This window comes from Metarhizium brunneum, chromosome 2 (genome assembly GCF_013426205.1).
Source record: "Metarhizium brunneum chromosome 2, complete sequence".
In the NCBI taxonomy this organism is placed as follows: domain Eukaryota; kingdom Fungi; phylum Ascomycota; class Sordariomycetes; order Hypocreales; family Clavicipitaceae; genus Metarhizium; species Metarhizium brunneum.
Window position 1 is genome coordinate 5257873 of NC_089423.1, and position 19348 is coordinate 5277220.

Here is a 19348-nt window from a genome sequence, read left to right on the forward strand (position 1 = left end):
GTTTGCATACATCTGTCCAGAGTATGTGGTCCCTAGTGGTTTGCCGGTTTGTATGTAACATATGAGTGACGGGATGGATGTGACAGGATCAACTTGCAAGCTGACGGGACCTGGCTGATGGAGAGGTATTGGATCATATACGGCCAGGCCCCGCTGCGCATGAATATTGCGGTTCCATATCGCAACTCGAAACAGCGAGGCAATGCGGGCAACGACTGGAGGCGCATGGCTTTGTAATGTTGGCCCTCGTTAGATGCCTACCGACATACTCGGTGGGCGCGTAGGTCGCTAGGTGGGTAGTTGGAGTTGGAGTTGGAGCTGGCGCCGTCTTTGTTGACATTTGGACCGTGACGTCAATCTGGTCTTGTGCTGGTTTTCGTCTGGTCTGTTGTAGCGACTGACAGCTGGAGACGGACGGAGACGGACGGAGACGACCAGTTGACATGAAGACACCAGTGCAACGGCCCAATTCGGCAGCGGTGCCTGGGCCCAGCACACGGGCCTTGAGGACGCGGGCCAGGGTGCGCTAATGCTGCGCCAAGGGTCGCGACAGGCGACACCAAGCGTCACAGCACTGCATACAGTATGTAGACCGGACATGGATGGATCGACCTGACCTGACAGATATTTTGGTGGACACGCCAGATGCACACCAGACGCACTTGAACCAGTCGACGACGCTTCACTGGACTCCCCGAAGTGGCTGGGGGTGTGAATTGACTTGATTCTTTGCTTCAGTGCTCCATCTACTCCGTCTGCTCCGTCTCTGCTGCGTCTCTGCTGCGTCCGCTCCCGCTGGCCCCAATAGCTAAAGTAGTCGACACTTTGGAGCTTCAACCGTCGACCTCTCCGTCCTCGAACCCTGCACATCACCACAACCTAGTTACAGCACCGCGCGTCCCCTTCTGAGTATCTTGCTCTGCGTTTGTGCCCACCTGTCGACATCCTCTTCTGGGCATCATGTCGGCATCGCCATGGACTTTGTGAGCACCGCCCGAGCTTTCCTTCCCTCCCTTGCAGCAAAGGGCAACGCCCATCGGTTTGAGCAAGTTGGAAAAGCTAACCCCGAGCCTGTGCTTGGATGCGTACTAGTGGTCGCGATTATTGAGTCCCCTGGCGGCGGGAAGCCCGAGAAAGGACCAGGCAAAGGACCCGGCCAAGCGACTGCATCGGTTCGAAAAGGAATACGCAAGCCTGCTGGTGAGGAAAAGATGGCCGCAATCTGCTGCCATGGGCTTCAGTTTGCTTTGCCTCGTGCGGGTGCATCAGAAACTGACCGTGGGACAGTCAACATGGCGCACGTCGTCCAACCTCTCCCGTGATAGCGAAGCCGCCGAGACGCTCGAAATCCGCCTCCAAGAACTCACCAATATCCTCAGCGACGAGAGCCGACGTCCCCTCCCCCATCCCTGTATTCAGTATGCCTCCATCAAACAAATCTACGTCCCCATTGGCAAAATCGCCACCTCCTCCTACAACGAATGGATCATCAAGGAAGCTGTCCTTTTCTTCGCGACGCTCATCGAAAGCGAGGAAGAGGCCTTTGTTGAGAACCCGACGTTTTCCGGTAGTCTGACCAATTTGCTCGTACGCATTACCGGAGTCAATAGTGTTCGACTCGGCCTGGATACCGAATCTCGCGTGGTTGAACTGGCCTTCAACATCACGACCAAGATCCGTCTCGACCCCGCGATACTTCCTGCTTGGTTCAAGACGCCCCAGTTTTCGGCGAGCCAAAACAGCCTCCAGGATCTAGATGAGCGGGAGCGATTTGCTGGTCGAATGCAGCGAGTGGATTTCCCGTTGTTCTACATCCTTATGGATTATATCCACCACGAAGGCAAAGTGGGAGACTTTGCTCGAACCGGGCTGCTGTACATTATCGAGGCTGCGTCGAGCTCGGCGGCCTTGGAGCAATGGATCGTGGAGAGCGACTTGTCTACGCTCATGGCAACCGGCCTTGGGGCCCTGTACAGTCAGTTGAGCCGCAAGCTGGTCATTGACCACTTGTCTCATGATTTGCCGCCGATTCTGGCCCTGTCGGACTACGAGCACCCCACGTCCAATTACGAGATTATTAGTTCTTGCTCACCCGAGTTTCAGTCGCACCTGGAGACGTTTCTCTCCCATCTGCTGTTTTGGCAAGATGTCTTGAATCACTGTCGGTCGGTGGAGGTGAAGTCGACTTTGCTGGAACATTTCCAAGTCATCTTTCTTCAGCAATTGCTGTATGTTGTTGGGTTCTTTCTTTTTCTTTTCTGATGCCCAAGTTCTACGAGGATATTTTACTGACCCAAGCCTTTTCATATCTTTAGTTATCCTTCTCTGCTCGAGTCCTCTGATATTGACGGAGGCTCGTCTGTTGCCGTACTGACCTATCTGCGTCGGATCCTCGAATCCCTAGATCACCCTGACATGATACACCTCATTCTACACTATTTGCTGGCTCTACCGGATGCTGCGCCGCCTAATAAGAAGCCTCCACCATCACTAGTCAGTGACGCTCGCAGGCGAAAGTCAATGGACCTGACAAAGATGATGTCGGAGAAGGCAGAGGAGCCGGCAACGCCTCTTCTTTTCAACCTCGTTGACCTAATTCTGTCCTGCCTGCGATCACGAAACCAACAGACCATCCACGTTACCCTGCAACTTGTCTCTGCCATTTTGAAGCGACACCATCGCTATGCAGTCTTTACCCTTTTGAGAACAGACGTCCTCCCTAGTCATACCAAGCACCGCACTGTCGGTGCCCACGAGCAAGAGGTCAACTATCTCGTCCACCTGGCCATCTCTATAGGTGGCAGAACCGACTTTGACGACATGTACGCCGGCATTCTTAAGGATACGTCGACTCGGCTGGAGAGCCATCCATGTTCACTAAGGTTGATTGCTCCGAAAGTATCAACAAACAACCACAAATTACCGGACCTGCCAGATAGCCTGCCAGGAGCACCGCGGGACATTCGGGAACACACTCTTCGTCCAGATGACCCACTGCTCAATATCATGTTGGATCTTTTGGGGACCTTTTTTGTCAACCCTGTGGAAACGAACTTGTCCGTCACCGAAACGATTGTTGACCTCGGCATCTGTGGATACATGAGCATCGAGGGCTGGCTGGCTCGCAACCCCAGTACCTACGTTTATACTGAGAGCGTTGAAGAGCTAGAGCGCGGCTATGAAACATCTGTAGCAAGCGAGTCTGCCGAGCCGCCGTCGCGGCCAATCGACAGCGCGTTGAGCGACTCTTTTGACGAGGCTCGGCGTATGAAGGACATGGAGCGATGCAGAACCGCCCCCGTGTGGAGGGAGGCTTCACTGCCGCGCGTCCTGAATGTGCTGAAGCGCCTTTGCGACCAAGTCGCCAAGTATAAGCAGACTATACCGAGGTTTGACGAGCTTCTCGAGCAGAGGCGGAACGCATTCCAAACGGCCGAATCTATGCTGGACAACCCTCCGCCAGCCGTGCGCAAGGCGTCGCCAATACGATCAGGCACACCGGAGCGCTCTAGTCTGGATGAGACTTTACGCACCGGGTCTCCCCCACGACCTTCCGCCATAGAAGGATTCGCGCAGCGTCTCCTCTCCGAGTTGGGAACGCCAAGCAGGTCAGCGAGCCCCAAGGGACGCAAGGAGCAGAACCGAAGCTCTGCGACATCAACCTCTGGTGGCCAGCCTTCAGCACCAGAGCCCATCATGACTCCCAAAGCCATTCGCGTGCCCCCGAAAGAATTCCCCATCAACTACAATGACCCCAGCAAGAGTGGAACTCGGAGCTTCTCCCCTGGGAGTGTCAGGCCGGATATTGGCGCGTTATCCGAGGAGCGAGACATGATAGCCGAGAGCCAGGCGTCGGCCTTTGCAGCTATTGACCAGAGCATCCTGTCCAGGCGTGTGGGTTTGCCGGATGAAAAGATAAAGCCCATTCCGCTCGATCTGACCAAGAAGTCGAAAGCTACCGAGGTTGACGAGGCGGAGTCCCCCAAACAACAAGAGCACGGCAATGCCTCGGGAGCAGAGGCTATGCCGGATGCAGTTGAAGATGCTGCGGCCAGTGGCCAAACGCCAGAGGAGGTGACAGTATCTGTGTCTCACGTCCTGACCAATGTCATTATTTTCCAGAGCTTCCTGCTTGAACTGGCCAGCCTGTGGCAGACCCGGGCAGGGCTGTTTGACGAAGTATGCTATGCATAGCGGTGGGAGGGGCTTTTTTTTTTCGTTCTTCTTTTGACTTCAAAATACATCATCATAATTGGCGAATTTGATTACCGTTGATGGGATAGAGAAATGGATTGCAAGGGTACAAGGATGGACATTGATACTAGCATGGAGGGAGCGTGTTGCGCATGGTATGGTGGTAGACCCGTATGTAATTGACCTATATACCCCCATTTTGTGATTTCTGTCTTGTTTGCAAATAGCTGGTGCTGTGAAATTTTTACGCGTTGCCTTTTTTTCCCCTTTTGCCGTGGTGCACTGGTGTGGGACATTTTTCAGGGCCTGGATGCTAGTGGTATTGACTGGGTGGCATCGTTTTTTTGCTATCGAATGAATACACTCTGGGGCCCGTCGACTGTCCAGACGTTGTATGTACATGGCCCTTGGGTATCGGCAGAATGAGGTAGCTACAAGGGTATACATGTGAGGGCAAGGCCGGGCCAGGGGCTCTACGGATGGCGAGCTATTCACTGCGGCGGAACGACGCACGAGTCTGCTCGTGTTGGAGCTGTAGTTCGGGCCTGACGTGGCATTCGTGGTCGGACGGGAGAAGAGGGATACAGATACGGAGCACCTGTTGGCGTGTGGTGTCGAACTTTGGTCCCCAGCCGGCTTCTGCTGGTGGCGGCGGTGCTGGGCGGCTGCATCGTGGTCGGTCAGAGTGTGTGTATGTACGCAGATGCTGTTGTGCACGCGACTCCGACTCTTGTCACCGCATCGATCAGGCCGGCGCGGGCTGGCTGCACTTTTTTTTCGCCAATGGCCCGACTGCGATGCGTTCGCTGGCAGCACAGCGGGATAGCCCGCGCTGGATAGGAGCTTGTCACGTTGATGGATTGGCGGAGGGCGGCGTTGGTCTTGACCAGACGCTTTGCAAGGTCGGTTTGTTCGGAGGGAGGGAGTTGGTCTGGTTCCCGGGTCCAGTCACGGGCCGCGGTCGGATGCCACGAGGCGTTGCACGGCGTGGCGTGTACTCCGTGTTGTGGCACTGAATCGGCACTCGCGTTTCTGTCGGGGAGAAATCTTGTCTGGGAGGTGGGCAGGGTGCAGCAGCACATTCAAGGCTGGCATTTTGAACTCTGCTGTGGTGGTCTCGAGAGCCAACTGCCGGACGAGCAGTGGGATTGACGAGACTGCGGGGAAACCTGGGCTGTTTTCTTGGGCTAAATTTCTTGGTTCCTTTTGACGCGGGCGGGGAAGTGGAACCGGCATGGATTCAATGTTGGCATTCGCCTGCAAGACTTTGCATGATGGTCCGGAATGTATTCTGGACGAGGGGCGAGTGGGCAAAGATCCTATCGCAAGTACTGCCATTTCACCGCGGGGAGGGAGGACAAACAGAAAGGCGGGTTGTGCAACAAAACACTTGACGCTTTGCTCATGGTATTTCGCTCTCGTGCTCTTTTTTGGCGTTGCCTCTTTTGTGTATTCCCCGCATCTGCAATACAGGTCGAGTGGCGTCTGCTGGCGTGGGACAGGCCCGGCTGAGGCTTGTCTGGAGATGGCTTGGCGATGCCGTGGCTTGTTGCACCCGGTAATTGTCAGCTCCGTATATCCGGCTGCCTTGGGTGTTTTTCATCTGTCTGCCTGCTCGTCATGATGGCATCTCTCGCCAAATTGCCCTGTTGAAGCTGCAAAGCGTGAGGCCTGTTGGCAAGCTACTTAAGTACATGGATAAGGCCTTGTCTGGGCATCTCATTACGTAAGCTTTTGTGCCGCCACAGTTTCCATGTATGTATTTCCCTTCTTCTGAGACTTTCGCTCCGCAGCTAGTAGCGTCTTCATTCTCACACTTGTCTTGCCCGACCTGCCGCCAGCAGAGGCATTGTACACCTAGTCAACTCACCGCACATATTTACGCCGGCTTCACTTCTCTAGCTTCCTCTGGGTGGCCGACGTCACTAGGCATCCTGGCTAGTTCCACTTACACCGACCAAAGCCGCTTATCGTTGCGCCGCCTTCTCACGAGGCACAGCATCAACTTGACTTTTTGACTAGCATCTCTCCGCACGGGGACATGGTTCTCCGTGTATTGGGTCGTATTTCATGGGTGGTATGATGCCATTCATGGACATGGAGAGGAGTTCGGCTCGGGGGTATGGACGAGCCTGTACTCACATCTGCTTGGTGTCTTGCCGAGCATCCGTGCATAACATAGGTACTTAAAAGCAACCCATTTGCCGCATTTCTTTCTAGAAAAAATCTTCCTTATTTACTTCAAAAGACCTTGGCGTACTATTTTGGTCAAAGTTTGACGACGACGTACAGTAGCGTAGGCGCAAAACTCAAAAAGCTTCCTTGCTCTCGGCCCTTGGGGCGGAATATATAAAAACGCGGCAGATGAGCAGCTCAGCTAGTATACACTGTCCCTTATTCCATCAACGTCTCCATCTGTAAGAAATTTCAAGGCAAGAAGAAAAAAATGCGACTTCTCACACTCCTCGCTGCCCTCCAATGGGTGCTCGTCGCCGTCGCCTTCGACAAATGGAACGTATGGCTGGATCACTCCGACGTGCTGGGAGACCAGTGGCTCGGAGACACACAACTCGGTCTCCTGGCGCTCAGGATTGCCGAGCAGGAAGGCCGCAAGCTCTGCATCCTCAGGCCCAAGAGCCTGAAGCGCGACAACGCACCCATGATCATGAAGACCCTCAACGAGGTCTGCCGCGAGAAAAGCCTCGTCTACATGCCCGGCGAGGTGTATAACATCAACTCGCCCATGGTCACGACCAATATTGTCGACGTCAAGATCATCTTGACGGGCCGCCTGCAATGGAGCGGCAACATCGACCACTGGCTCCGCGTGTCCATGCCCATCGGCTTCCAGAACCAGAGCACCGTGTGGCACTTTGGCGGCCACAACGTCCTCTTTGACGGCTATGGCATCGGCACGCTCGACGGCAACGGCCAGCTCTGGTACAACTGGGCCGTGTCTGAGGGCAACCTGCCGCACCGGCCCATCAACATCAACTTCAAGGGGCTGAGCAACTCCGTCATCCGAGGCCTGCGCTTCGTCCAGAGCCAGATGTGGACCATGGCCATCTCCCACTCGCGCAACCTCGAGCTGAGCGACATCTACGTCAACAGCACCTCCAACAGCCGCTGGAGCACCCTCAACACCGACGGCTGTGACACCATCTCCTCGGATAACATCACCTTTCGCCGCTGGTGGGTCGCCAACGGCGACGACGCCATCGCTCTCAAGGGCAACTCGAGCTTCATCTACATCTACGACAGCATCTTCCACGGCGGCCAGGGCATCGCCATCGGCTCCATGGGACAGTTCGACGGCAAGTACGAGTACATCAACAACCTCTACGCCCGAAACCTCACCTTTGTCAACACCGCCCACGTGGCGTACCTCAAGACCTGGGCCGGCGTGTCGAGGGGAGTCCCGCCCAACGGCGGCGGCGGCGGCATCGGGCTCGCCACCAACATCACCATGGAGGACATCAAGATTCGCCGCCTGCGCCAGCAGCCCTTCTTTTGCTGGCAGTGCGAGAACTACTCGGGCTGGGCGGGCAGGGACTGCAACTCGTCCAAGTTCAAGATGAGCCGCGTCACGTGGAAGAATGTCACCGGCACCGTCAACAAGGACGTCAAGGACGTGGGGTCGTTCCAGTGCAGCTCTGCCGCCGGCGGTTGCGACGACTTTGAGGTTTCGGATATTGATGTTTGGGTCGACGGCGGCGACAAGCTGGACAATTGGCACTGCGAGAACGTCCACGGAAACAAGGGCTTCACTTGCAACGACCCCCCGCCCCAGAAATCTGGATGACCGAAAAGTAAAGGCAAGATGATCACTGGCCGATGTTTTATACGGATAATCCTTTCGATTGGCATGCACATCCGAGAGCTTGTTTCGGTTGAAACGTGGGGGGCATGAGCTGTGCAGGCATTGGAAATTATGTGCGATTTTGTATATTTTCCTATCAAAAGGTAACGAGGGTACGTTGACACATGTAGGGCATTTTGCTCCCATATTACGTGATGGCGGGGAGAATATAGGACTTACGGAAGGGATATGCCATCTATCTGGAACCAACGGGGCTTGTACCGGGGGGGTAATGTTGTGTTGATGAACTTTGGTGTGCCCATCTGGACGGCCAAACCATGGATGAATGCACTTTCGTTCATGAGCCCCAGACTGTTTTCGGACATGCAACTACTAGGCATTCTCTTGAGCTTGCCGAGATGTCACTTGGGTGCGTGAGGCGGGAGGGAGTGCAAGAGTGTTTGATACCTACCTATATGTGCAATGATATCCTTGAGCCTTGCCGTTAAGAAGTCGTAAAACCACGAATTAGGAAATTGTAAAGAGATTTCTGGTAAAAAGAGAGGTTTGAGGGCAAGAATAAATTGAATCTATCGGTGCGAGTCGCAATACAGCCAAGTGCATATGGCCTGTGTACTTATACTCAAGTAGGAGCAAGACAGTACAAAGGTGCCTTACGCACGTGGCGGCCATTGCTACACTCGGGTAGGATGAGTGCATGATTCTGCATGAGCAAATATATATAAACCATGGAGCATTATGTTTCAACGACCTTCATTACGTACCTGAAATGCCAGTCCACGCCGGTGCAATTTAATTTATTGTCGGGCCTTAATACCTGTCTTAGATGAAATATACTTACACTGGCTAGTTCGAATTACTTATCACATGTGCATTTATGCTAGTTGGTTACTGTTACGCCGCACGGAGTACACATGCTCTCTCTTTCTTCTCCCCCTCCTCATTTTTCTACATTTTCCTTTTTTTTGTTCTTGGGAATTAACCCATGGGGTCAATAACCAGTGTTTCAAGTTGAAGCAAAAGCCATAAAGACCACTCAAAATCTCCCGACTCTTTTCTTCTTTTCATACAACGTCATTAGCATCAACAATAAAGTACGCTGTATCCCCCGACACACTCAAAGATGCCCGCGGGATATCGCAATAGTTCTCCAGTGTATGCAGGCTGCCGCTAAATGGCTCGAGAGCAGGGCAAATGCGTTGCGCACTGATGAACCAATCTCGACGACTTGGGACAAGGCCTACGATGGATGCAGTGCAGCGCTCAGGGAGTGTCTGGAAGGCACAAGAATGTCAAAATCCTCAAACCCATCTCTTCATGTGCAAAATCGTGGCTTCTTCATCATGACAAGCTGATTTCCCCCGACTACCATCTAGAATCCAATTCACCCATGCTCTCTATATTATCACGAGAATTGTCTTTGCACCGAGGATTGCCCTGGGCTTTACAAATCACTAGACAGTCACATCAGCCTCTCCAGAGGGCTGGCTTTGCTATCAAGGGTGTTGGAGGGACATAGTTGTAGCACATGGTCTTCAGGGAGCGGGATGCGGGATATTCACCGACGTTCTACGGAGTATGGAGTACGAGTACGGACTCTTCATCCTGCTCGCATGCCGTGGCCGACATGTGGTCCGCAGCATCTCGAACAAACTCCTTGCGGACGGAAAGTTGTAGCCGGCATCTGGACCAAGTCTACCAAGCTTACAACAACATTATGTTGTACGAGGCAATACGACGTCGTACATGAGTGGGTTCGGCCCCTGGTTGCATTTAGCGGCCAGCCAGCGAGCTAACTTGGCCTGAGCCCATTTCCAATGTCTGGTGGGACGAAACTACTGCGACGGCTGGAAACAGATCAATGTCAGTTGTGGGCGGTGGGGAAATATCGTAAACATGACATGCTCGTCCTAATGGGATGATTGCAGAGTATTTCCGCTCTTGATGCGATTTACCATTTTAACCAAAAGAACTTCTAGGGAAGCCACAAGAAGCCTGGACATCTTCTAGTATCTCAGCCCCTCCTTCTCCATGCGCTGGTCGGTGGCGACTGATTGGTGCGGAAGTAGAAACAGTGAATCAAGCCATGGCTGAATGCACCGGCGGGTCTTCGGCCATGGCGCCGCTTTCAACCCTAGATGTCGCCGCCCTTAACATGGTCTTAAGGACTTAGTGGCGCTCCTTGCCGTGTGATGCTTATTCCTCCGCTATGACCCGAGGTAGCTTTTGGGGGTGGAGGGCTCAAAGAGGCTTGCATAGCAAGGGGGAAGAGGAGGGTGATGCCTATCGAACCTGGATTCATTTTGCTCCGGAAATGACTGCGGCTTGCACGAACAAAACACCGAGCCCTCATCAACACGAGATAGAATCCCGCTTTGGTCAATACAGAAAGAGGACAACATTGAACGCTCTGGGGGTGGCTTGGAGAAAACAGGGCTATCCGCTCGCAGTGGGGCGTGGCCTGAGCTGTAGTAGTACTAGTGATTTGATTCAGGGTCCTTCCTTTGCCATGTGGTTCGAGATCTGGGATGGTGGGCTGAGGCCATCCGTCCATGTCGCTACTGTCTCGTCTGCAACCCTGAAAGGACTCGAGGGAGAGTCTTCTGTACTCGATTGACACGCTGAGAGGTGTTAGTCACCGACGATCAATAGAGTGCGCGGTGAAGGCAACAGGCACAGAACATACTCCGTAACATCCTCACCAATCTTCAGAGCAAACTGGTGGTTTCTGGAGGACTGGCAAAGCCGGTTTCGACTAGTAACTCTCTTGTTGGTCGTCGGAGGTGCCTTGTTGGACCACGCCCGCGCCCTCACCACTGAAAGCCAGCGTAGCGGTCAAGGCGACAAAGGGAGCCCAAAGGGGCGCGTGACAATCGCTCCGGGGTTTGAGAGTGGAAATGCTATACTCGATGTTTCCCAGCAAGTGCCAGAGACGAACCCAGCACAATAGAGCCTGAGATGACTGGCATCAAAGCTTTCAATGTCTGCTTCTTTCCGCATTGGTGAAGCGCTCCTTCCTCGCCCCCCTTCTCCGGATCTTTCGCCAGTCGACTTCAAGATGATTCCGATATCCGCGTGGAGCGGGCGCTTTACTCTCTCTCATGCACAACGTTGAAAGTTTATCCACATCTCACTCGTCTTTGCTACAAGATCACATCCAGCCAACCTGCCATCACCAGGCGCCAGAGACCCATTGTACCCACCACCTGTCATTGCTGTCACCCCCTCTGCCTTTTGCTTCTTCCCCAGCTTCTTCCCTGGCTCCTTCCCTGGCTCCTTCCTTGCCGCCCCCAAGCGTCCCCACTTTCGCGCCGACTGCCTATTTCTTGAGAAGAGCTGACAGTCGCAAAGAAACGACCTCGAAGGTTTGATGAGCTTGGAGAGCAATGACACCAAATCAGCATGATCCGCTCAACCGGGCTATTTTAGGCTTCACACGGCCTACGCACGGAGTACATGTGGTACAAAATCACTTGTTTGGTTGTACTGGCGAGTCGCGACATTTGGCTTTCAAGGCCTAAAAGACCAGCTACACACTTTTTCGCGCTCCAGATATACCAGTCGGCAACCCGAGTTCCAATATTATGCTGTGAGCCAAGCCGCCGGAACCATCCTCTTGGCCATGACGTCTGTCGTACACCGTCTTTGATGTTGGGTCTCTGGTACCAGTTGGCCTCGCCCAAAGCCCAAGCACCGTGATCAAAATGCTCCGTACCTTCGTGCTTGGCGCCAATGCGGAGAGAGGCCGGGGAAGTGGAGAGACGGCGTTGCTGGGCACGATCTGGCCATGGCCACAATCGGAGCTGCAGATGAACAATGACAGCTCGGCCGAGTTTTACACTGCCCTTTACATGCCACAGAGAAGGAGGGTGTCTATTCGCAACCAGAAGATGCGGTCTCACTGGAATGTGAAATTGATGGACCGAACAATCTGCCAGCTCCGGTGTCCTGGCAAGGTGTACAACGCTCCCGAGCCCTGGGTACACAAACCGCGCGCCATGGTTTCTCCAAAGTCACAGAGCACCTGGGCAGTTCAACAGGGCGTCAAAGGACGACGGAGGAGATGTTGGGCCCTTGGCCATTGGTACAGGCACCAACTTGTTGCGTGAAAGCGCTGTTTCTCGTCTCCTTGGCGCCCTCGTGATCCAGTTGCATCGGCCACTACTTCGTCGCTTGACCATGCAACTTTCACCACCACGGAAGCTACAAGACCTGCGGAGCTGCAGAGCTGTAGAGTTGTAAAAAAACAACAGACTGGCAGCATGGCAGAGCAATCGGCAGCAAATTGCCGACGGAAGCAGCCCCCCCTCAGCTGCCAAAACTGCCTGCCAGACCAGGGAGATGGTCAAATCAACGAAGACGGCGGCCAATTGCTCGGCGCCATCACTGGGCCAACTTTGTCGCCCCGCCATGCCGCCGCACATGAGCGACGATCCTACGTCCTGTTCGCTGTTGGTCTGCCCTTGCTTGTGCCCGCGTCGCCATCTGTGGGCCAACCACAGTCAAGTTTGATGATCTGGGGTTTCGGCGCCCAGTCTGACCCCAACTCTGTTCATGGCAAAGTTGGTCTCGGGGGCCAATGGTGGCGCCGGGGTCATCGTCCACGTCGTCTTGGAGGAGCTAGCCGAAAACACCACCCTGCGCTTTCATGTATCCCGCCAGCTCACACCCACCCACGAGGACTTTGTTCTCTATCCATGACTGCCCGCACCAACCAACGTCTTCGTCAGTCATCATCCGAGGTGCTGACAGACATGCTCAGAAGTACTGACCAGGGGGTGGGTCGCGTGGCGCATCTTGATGCTGGTGTATTTTTCAATGTTGGGGTTAGCCGTGTTCGTGGGTGTCTCCAAAAGCTGACGCAGTTTGGAACAAGTCATAGCAGCAGTGACAAGAAGCTGTCGGTGTTGGGGACTGCTCGGCCGTGCTGATCTCATGTATATATATATATATATGCCCTGCCCCCAGCTAGTCGTTACCTTTGGCCACGATCTTCTGCTGACGTCGCCAGAGAAGAATACTGGCTCTTTGGATTTTGATTCGGCTTCTCAAGCGCACTTGAAATCGCTAGACGATTAGGAGCGGGGAGACGCTTGGGAGTCAACATGGTTGTTGGCAACATTTACGTGATCGCCGCAGTGTCGGTTGTCGGCGGCGGTCTTTTCGGCTTTGACATTTCGTCTCTATCTGCCCAGCTTGGGGAGCAGTCTTACCTCTGCTACTTCAACCAAGGTCCCCATGGCCCTCCGTACACTAATGAGAAGTGCTCCGGTCCTCATGAGTTGGTCCAGGGAGGTATCACAGCCGCCATGGCTGCTGGTTCCTGGCTCGGCGCCCTTATTTCTGGCCCTCTCTCTGATCGACTTGGCCGCAAATACTCCATCATGGTCGGATGCATAATTTGGTGAGTTCGGAAGCCCCGAGAAGCTGTTTGTGGTACTTGGGACTCTAGCCACACAGTATGACCAGTCTCACCGCGAGACACCCATACGCATGCACAGAAGTCTAGACAGTCTCAGTTGAGCTAACCAAGTTTTTCTGTTCATTGCAGGTTGGTTGGTTCGACCATCTGCTGCGCTGCCCAAAATATCGGCATGCTCATTGTCGGCCGCATCATTAACGGTCTGTGTGTCGGTATCGAGTCAGCTCAAGTTCCCGTCTATATTGCCGAAATATCGCCTCCCTCTAAGCGTGGCCGCTTCATCGGCATGCAGCAGTGGGCTATTACTTGGGGCATCCTCATCATGTACTACATTTCATACGGGACTTCATTTATCGGTGAGCAGGAGTACTTTGGCTGGAAGGCTTCGTCTTTCCGTATTCCATGGGGTCTGCAGATGATTCCTGCCGTCTTCCTCTTTTTCATGATGATTATTTTACCCGAATCACCCCGTTGGCTGGCCCGCAAGGACCGCTGGGAGGACTGTCGTTCTGTGCTGGCTCTGGTCCATGGAAAGGGGGATCCAGACCACCCTTTCGTTGCCATGGAACTTCAGGATATCAAAGACATGTGCGAGTTTGAGCGTCGTCACTCCAATGTCACTTACCTTGATCTTTTCAAGCCCGATATGATTAATCGAACTCTCATCGGCCTGTTCACACAGATTTGGTCGCAGTTGACCGGCATGAACGTCATGAGTAAGTACAAGTGGTTTTTGTTGCACAGCAATCGGGACATGAACTCTGCGATTAACTCATTCTTTACAGTGTACTATATTGCCAATGTTTTCAGCATGGCCGGATACGAGGGCAATGCCAACCTTCTTGCATCATCCATCAGCTACATCATTAACGTCTTCATGACTATCCCTGCTCTCCTATGGGTCGATCGCTGGGGCCGTCGTCCTACCCTCTTGGTCGGCTCCGTCCTCATGGCGACCTGGATGTATGCCAATGCTGGTATTTTGGCCAACTACGCCGAGGTTGTTCCCGGTGGCATCAACGGTGTTGCAGCCCAGTCCATGAGACTCACCGGTGCTCCTGCTAAAGGTCTCATTGCCTGTACCTACCTCTTCGTCGCTTCCTTTGCTCCCACCTGGGGCCCTGTCTCTTGGATCTACCCGCCCGAGCTGTACCCTCTGCGACTCCGTGGCAAGGGCGTAGCCATGTCAACTTCAGGAAACTGGGCTTTCAACACTGCCCTCGGCCTCTTCGTCCCTCCTGCTCTTGCAAACATCAGGTGGAAGACATATCTCATTTTTGCCATCTTCAACACGGTGGCGTTCTTCCATGTCCTCTTCGTCTTCCCCGAGACTGCTGGAAAGACTTTGGAAGAGACCGAGGCAATGTTTGAAGACCCCAACGGCATCAAGTATATAGGTACCCCGGCGTGGAAGACCAAGGTCGTCACCAAGTTGGTCGACCGTGCTGAACATGGTGACGTTGACGCCAAGCGAGCCGCTGAATACAAGCTCTCTGATGCTCACGAGCACGACGTGGAGAAGGCCGCCACACCTCCAGCGGCTGCTTAATTGCGATGCCTCGAGTAAATTCACTCAAATTGCGTGTTGCCTCAATCGATCTGTCGCCAAACACTACCAAGACTCTAGTGTGTTATCCGCATTCGACCGAGGACCTCTGAATGACATGATATGGGATAGTTTATATGGGACGGTCTTTTCTGATTGACTTTATGATGTTGAACGATACCAAGTTAGGCAGTTTTCTTTGTACAGATGTCGTAAATAATATTGCCGCGGGTTCCATTAAGTTGAGACAGGTGCTTGTGATTTCAATTCTGTGGCCATTAGTGCTGCCCCCTACGTTGAATGGGCGACTGACTGGCTATAACTCAAGCTCAGTGACACACTGAACACATGAGCTCGTTTCTAATGTTGTTATATCCCAATGCTGAGAGTCCGACGGTCAAGGAGGAATGTGAATATATTGATCCACGGGAACGGCCTAGTCTTCGCAGGTATGCAATGAGGTCAAAGACCTAACGCGCTTCCCTTCTGGAGCCACGCAACGTCCCTGTGTTGACCAAAATGCAAATCCCTTGTAAAAAAACATCCCGACACTATTCAATGCACGCCTAGGGTGGGTGAACATGAGTACGAGCACTTTCAAATCTCGCCTTGATGCTGGGTGCCTGACTGCCTTTGCTGGCGCTTGCCCGGAACTGCCCTCACTCGGTTTTTGTTCCGGCCTAGATGGACAAAGGCATTCAGTGATGAGAATCCGACTGGAGTTAAATAATAAATTCGGGGTGTGAGTATTGATATATAGCTTCGTCGACGACCTTGAGAGTCGGGGCCAAACTCCGACGCCGCGTACATGCAAACTATTTTGATGGTGCATTTTACACAAGAGTCACGGAACTGATGTTAAAATTGGACTTCATAAACCCTTGAAATGACTAATGATGAACAGTGATTTAAAAGTGTGAGGGTCCGCGCTGATGCTAGGGGATGGAATGGCCACGAGGCTAGTAAATTACAACTTTCCAAGTCCAGTCACACTTGATTCGATAAAAAAAATATATTCAAAGCCAAGTTACTGGTACTCAACTCGTGTGACAACATGCTGTGAGGCCGAAGTCAAAGAAAGCACTCGATTGAGCTTGAACTCATCCTTGAAGCCGCCAATCAAAAGCCCGTCATTATTCGACTCAACCACGCCGCTAGTGGCAAACCAATCCCTTATGCAGTAAATTTACGCCTCTGAAACCTCCTCTGGCGTGGCTGCTGTCCCTGCGATACTCTCACGCTGCTGGCAGATTCTCCGCTGGGGTGCTGCTGAACAATTCCGTGTGCACCGCACCAGGCTGTACGGCGTTGACAGAACCGGCTTCGGAGCGACTGCGAGTTCGCGGGCAAGACCGTCATTACCTGTCCCGATTCCAGCCGCAATATAGCCATCACCTTGCTTACATGCGACTCGTGAGTGTCCTCGATTCCGTTGACTCGGCGCCGGGTGGAGATGTAGGCGGCGAGCGGCCCGCTAGCGTCGCGGACAAATCCGCCGTTGACCTTTCCTCTTTTGGGTACAATCGGAGTTTGCGGTTTCCGGAAACGACGGAGCACAAGGTGTCGCCCGCCGGGCTGTTGCCGAGTCCTTTTGGGGGAGAGCTTGTGCAACAACGGACTCAATGCTACAATTGGAGAGCCAACCACAGTGTTTCTGCCCACGATTGGCCTTGCATTGGTGTTGCAGCAGGTCGGCGGCATGCCAAGTCGTCGACTGCATCGAGTCCACCGAGTCCGTCGAGTCCCACAGTCCGACAAGGCGGCCACGTGAGCACACGAGCAGTTCCCAGCCACCCCGACGCGCCTCGGGTGTCTTGGTTTCACGCACAGCCCAACAAAGCCAACCATTCACAGAAATGTGAATGCAGGTCGTTTCGGCGGCCTCGTGGCTGCGTCCTGAGCTGTGGTCCACCACCGTCTGAAGCCTTTTCTGGCGGCCAAGGCCTCATTCACGAGGGTCCCTCCAGCTTTGCCCTCATCACACCTCATGGCCCAGCGTCATGCCGTTCGTCGCCAACACGCCCGAATCGCTTCTCGACCGTGCCGACTCCAAAAACCCAAACTCCACATGTCGTGGCATAACCTCAAGCGGCAGGCCGTGCAGACGGCCCATCAGCCGGTCATCCGCCGGGATTTCGCTAGCCCCTGGAACTCGAGGCCTGAGAGTCGATCTCAGCGATGAGAGTCTGTATTGCTGGCAACATAAGGAACAGGCCACTCACAGTGCAGGATCCAGCCCCGGGCCCCGAAGGAGTACGAAGCCTATCCTGGAAGCACGCTCGAGTTTGGATACCCTCGCGGACCGCCTGGGAGTCGTGGAACTCGGAGAAAAGAACACCCACAAGCACAGTAGGGACCATGGGAGGCCGCTAAACCTGCCAGCCAAAGCGTCACGGCCGAGGACGCCGCCAAAACTCCAGTTCTGCTTCTGCTTCTCTATTCCGCTAGAGGAAGTAAACGAGCCCGCGCGACCGAAACCACGGCCGCAGCTGGAACCTATCCAAGAACCGGCCTCTGCCTCTATGCCTAATTTGCCAAGCAGACACCATCATAACAGCAAAACGGGCGGCCAGCAGCGAATCGCGACACCCAGTACCTCTCCGGGCAAAGCGTCCTATCGATCTGGTCGATCCACCGTCTCACAAACCGCACGGTTCAAGGACCTAATTCCAGACTCACTGGACATGGCGACGGCGTCGACACTCATGACTGAACTTGCCAAGCCGCACGCCGACTCGGAAGAAGCCGGCTACATATACATGTTCTGGCTGACGCCCACATCCAAACAGTCGCCGCCGCCCGTCGACGCCGCTCGGTCACTGCTGGTTCCGCCGTCAACGTCGTCTTCGGCGCGCTCACGCCGACCAAGCGACATTGTGTCCACCTTTGCAGACCCCAGCGGCAAGGGGGACAAGAAGACGATGCTGCTCAAAATAGGGCGTGCGGCCAACGTGCAGCGGAGGATGAATCAGTGGCAGCGGCAGTGCGGGTACGGCATTGAGATGCTGCGGTATTACCCTTACGTGGCTGCTGTAAACGACAGCCCTGGGACGAGCCGCACGCCCCGAATGACGCCTCACTGTCGCCGTGTCGAGCGCCTGGTTCACATCGAGTTGGCGGGCATGGGGTTGCGCGCAGACATGTCGACATGTGACGCCTGCGGGAGGGAGCATCGAGAGTGGTTTGAGGTGAAGGCTACGCGGGAGGGGATTCGGAAGGTGGACGATGTGATTCGGCGATGGGTTGACTGGGATGAAGCGAGCTTGGATTGACGTGTTTAGTTGCTACGAGGGGCGCACATGGCATAGCATATGTATATGGAGTTGTACTTGTTTTGAATGCATGGCATTGCATCGACATGGGAGCACGTAACGTTACCAATGGAAGAAGGAAGCGCATTTTTGTCTGGACGCGTTTGGAATGGCTATATTGGATTGCTGCTTGTGAGATGTAGTCCATGTGCATGTTTACATGGATACTGGAAGGTGTTGCGGCCGAATGACTCACCGCGGCGTGGAGTTTGCGGACCTCGGGAGATGCCGAAGAGACTCAATGTCCGTGATAAGATGCGCCCGAGCTGTCCGTTTGGAATTTCAACAGCTGCCTTGCTCAAGGACACGCATTGATCAATACAACTAAACTTGGATACAGCCAGAACATCAAGATTATAATGTCTCTGCAACAAGGCACGTCTTTACACCCCGTCTCATCCAAAGACATCCCCACTCTCGTCGACATCCATTACGAGGCCTTTGCGGACGACGCTCTGATGAAACTCATGTATGGATCTCACGGCGATACGGCATCCACCGTGAGCGATTTACGGGAGGCTCTCGAGGACCCAACAGCCAGGTTCACCCAGGCAGTTGACAATGAAACAGGCGATATTGTCGGCTGGTCATGGTGGAACGTCTACCTCGACGCCGAGACTCACCTAGAAGCGGCAAAGGCTACTGAGGAGGAGCAGAAGGAAGCTCCCAAAACTGCGATAAGCCCAGAGACATTCCTGCAATACCATGCTGCCGTAAACGATAGGAGGAGGAGATGGATTACCGGGAAGCCAGGGAGTAGCAAGTGGTCCCCCTCCTCCATGCCGTACTTGATCTCGTTTAACCTGTCTATCTAGTCCTCCAGGCGATTGCAGTGCGTCCGAAATCCCAGGGCAGAGGCGTAGGAACGGCCCTTGTCAGGGCCGGACTTGAAGAAGCCAAGCGCAACGGGGTGTTGGCATGGCTGGAGGCCTCGTCTGCTGGGCATGGCTTGTATGAGAAGTGCGGGTTTCGAGATGTTGGAGAGACCATCGAATCGGACTTGGGGGCATATGGGAACGTGACGACGGTTTGCATGATGTATGAGCCATGATGCA

The 19348-nt window shown here is 54.0% G+C and overlaps 5 protein-coding genes across 5 annotated transcripts; all 5 read left to right on the top strand.

Annotated features, from left to right (window-relative positions):
• Positions 1 to 974: 974 nt before the first annotated feature.
• G6M90_00g045340 (uncharacterized protein) lies at positions 975 to 4194 on the top strand (the record flags this gene model as incomplete). The annotated part of the gene is made up of 3 exons (XM_066130370.1): positions 975 to 983; positions 1093 to 2228; positions 2316 to 4194. The coding sequence occupies 3 exons, from the start codon at positions 975 to 977 to the stop codon at positions 4192 to 4194; spliced, it is 3024 nt and encodes a 1007-aa protein (XP_065986464.1).
• Positions 4195 to 6640: 2446 nt separating this feature from the next.
• Positions 6641 to 7996, top strand: rgxB (Alpha-L-rhamnosidase rgxB; the record flags this gene model as incomplete). The annotated part of the gene is made up of 1 exon (XM_066130371.1): positions 6641 to 7996. The coding sequence occupies one exon, from the start codon at positions 6641 to 6643 to the stop codon at positions 7994 to 7996; it is 1356 nt and encodes a 451-aa protein (XP_065986516.1).
• Positions 7997 to 13119: 5123 nt separating this feature from the next.
• Positions 13120 to 14985, top strand: HGT1 (High-affinity glucose transporter; the record flags this gene model as incomplete). The annotated part of the gene is made up of 3 exons (XM_066130372.1): positions 13120 to 13418; positions 13566 to 14152; positions 14222 to 14985. 3 exons carry the CDS (start codon positions 13120 to 13122, stop codon positions 14983 to 14985), a joined length of 1650 nt encoding a protein of 549 aa, XP_065986363.1.
• Positions 14986 to 16982: 1997 nt separating this feature from the next.
• G6M90_00g045370 (uncharacterized protein) lies at positions 16983 to 18254 on the top strand (the record flags this gene model as incomplete). The annotated part of the gene is made up of 1 exon (XM_066130373.1): positions 16983 to 18254. The coding sequence occupies one exon, from the start codon at positions 16983 to 16985 to the stop codon at positions 18252 to 18254; it is 1272 nt and encodes a 423-aa protein (XP_065986194.1).
• A 398-nt stretch (positions 18255 to 18652) lies between these two features.
• On the top strand, positions 18653 to 19344 carry G6M90_00g045380 (uncharacterized protein; the record flags this gene model as incomplete). Its single annotated transcript, XM_066130374.1, has 2 exons — positions 18653 to 19049; positions 19109 to 19344. 2 exons carry the CDS (start codon positions 18653 to 18655, stop codon positions 19342 to 19344), a joined length of 633 nt encoding a protein of 210 aa, XP_065986410.1.
• Between the last annotated feature and the right edge of the window lie 4 nt (positions 19345 to 19348).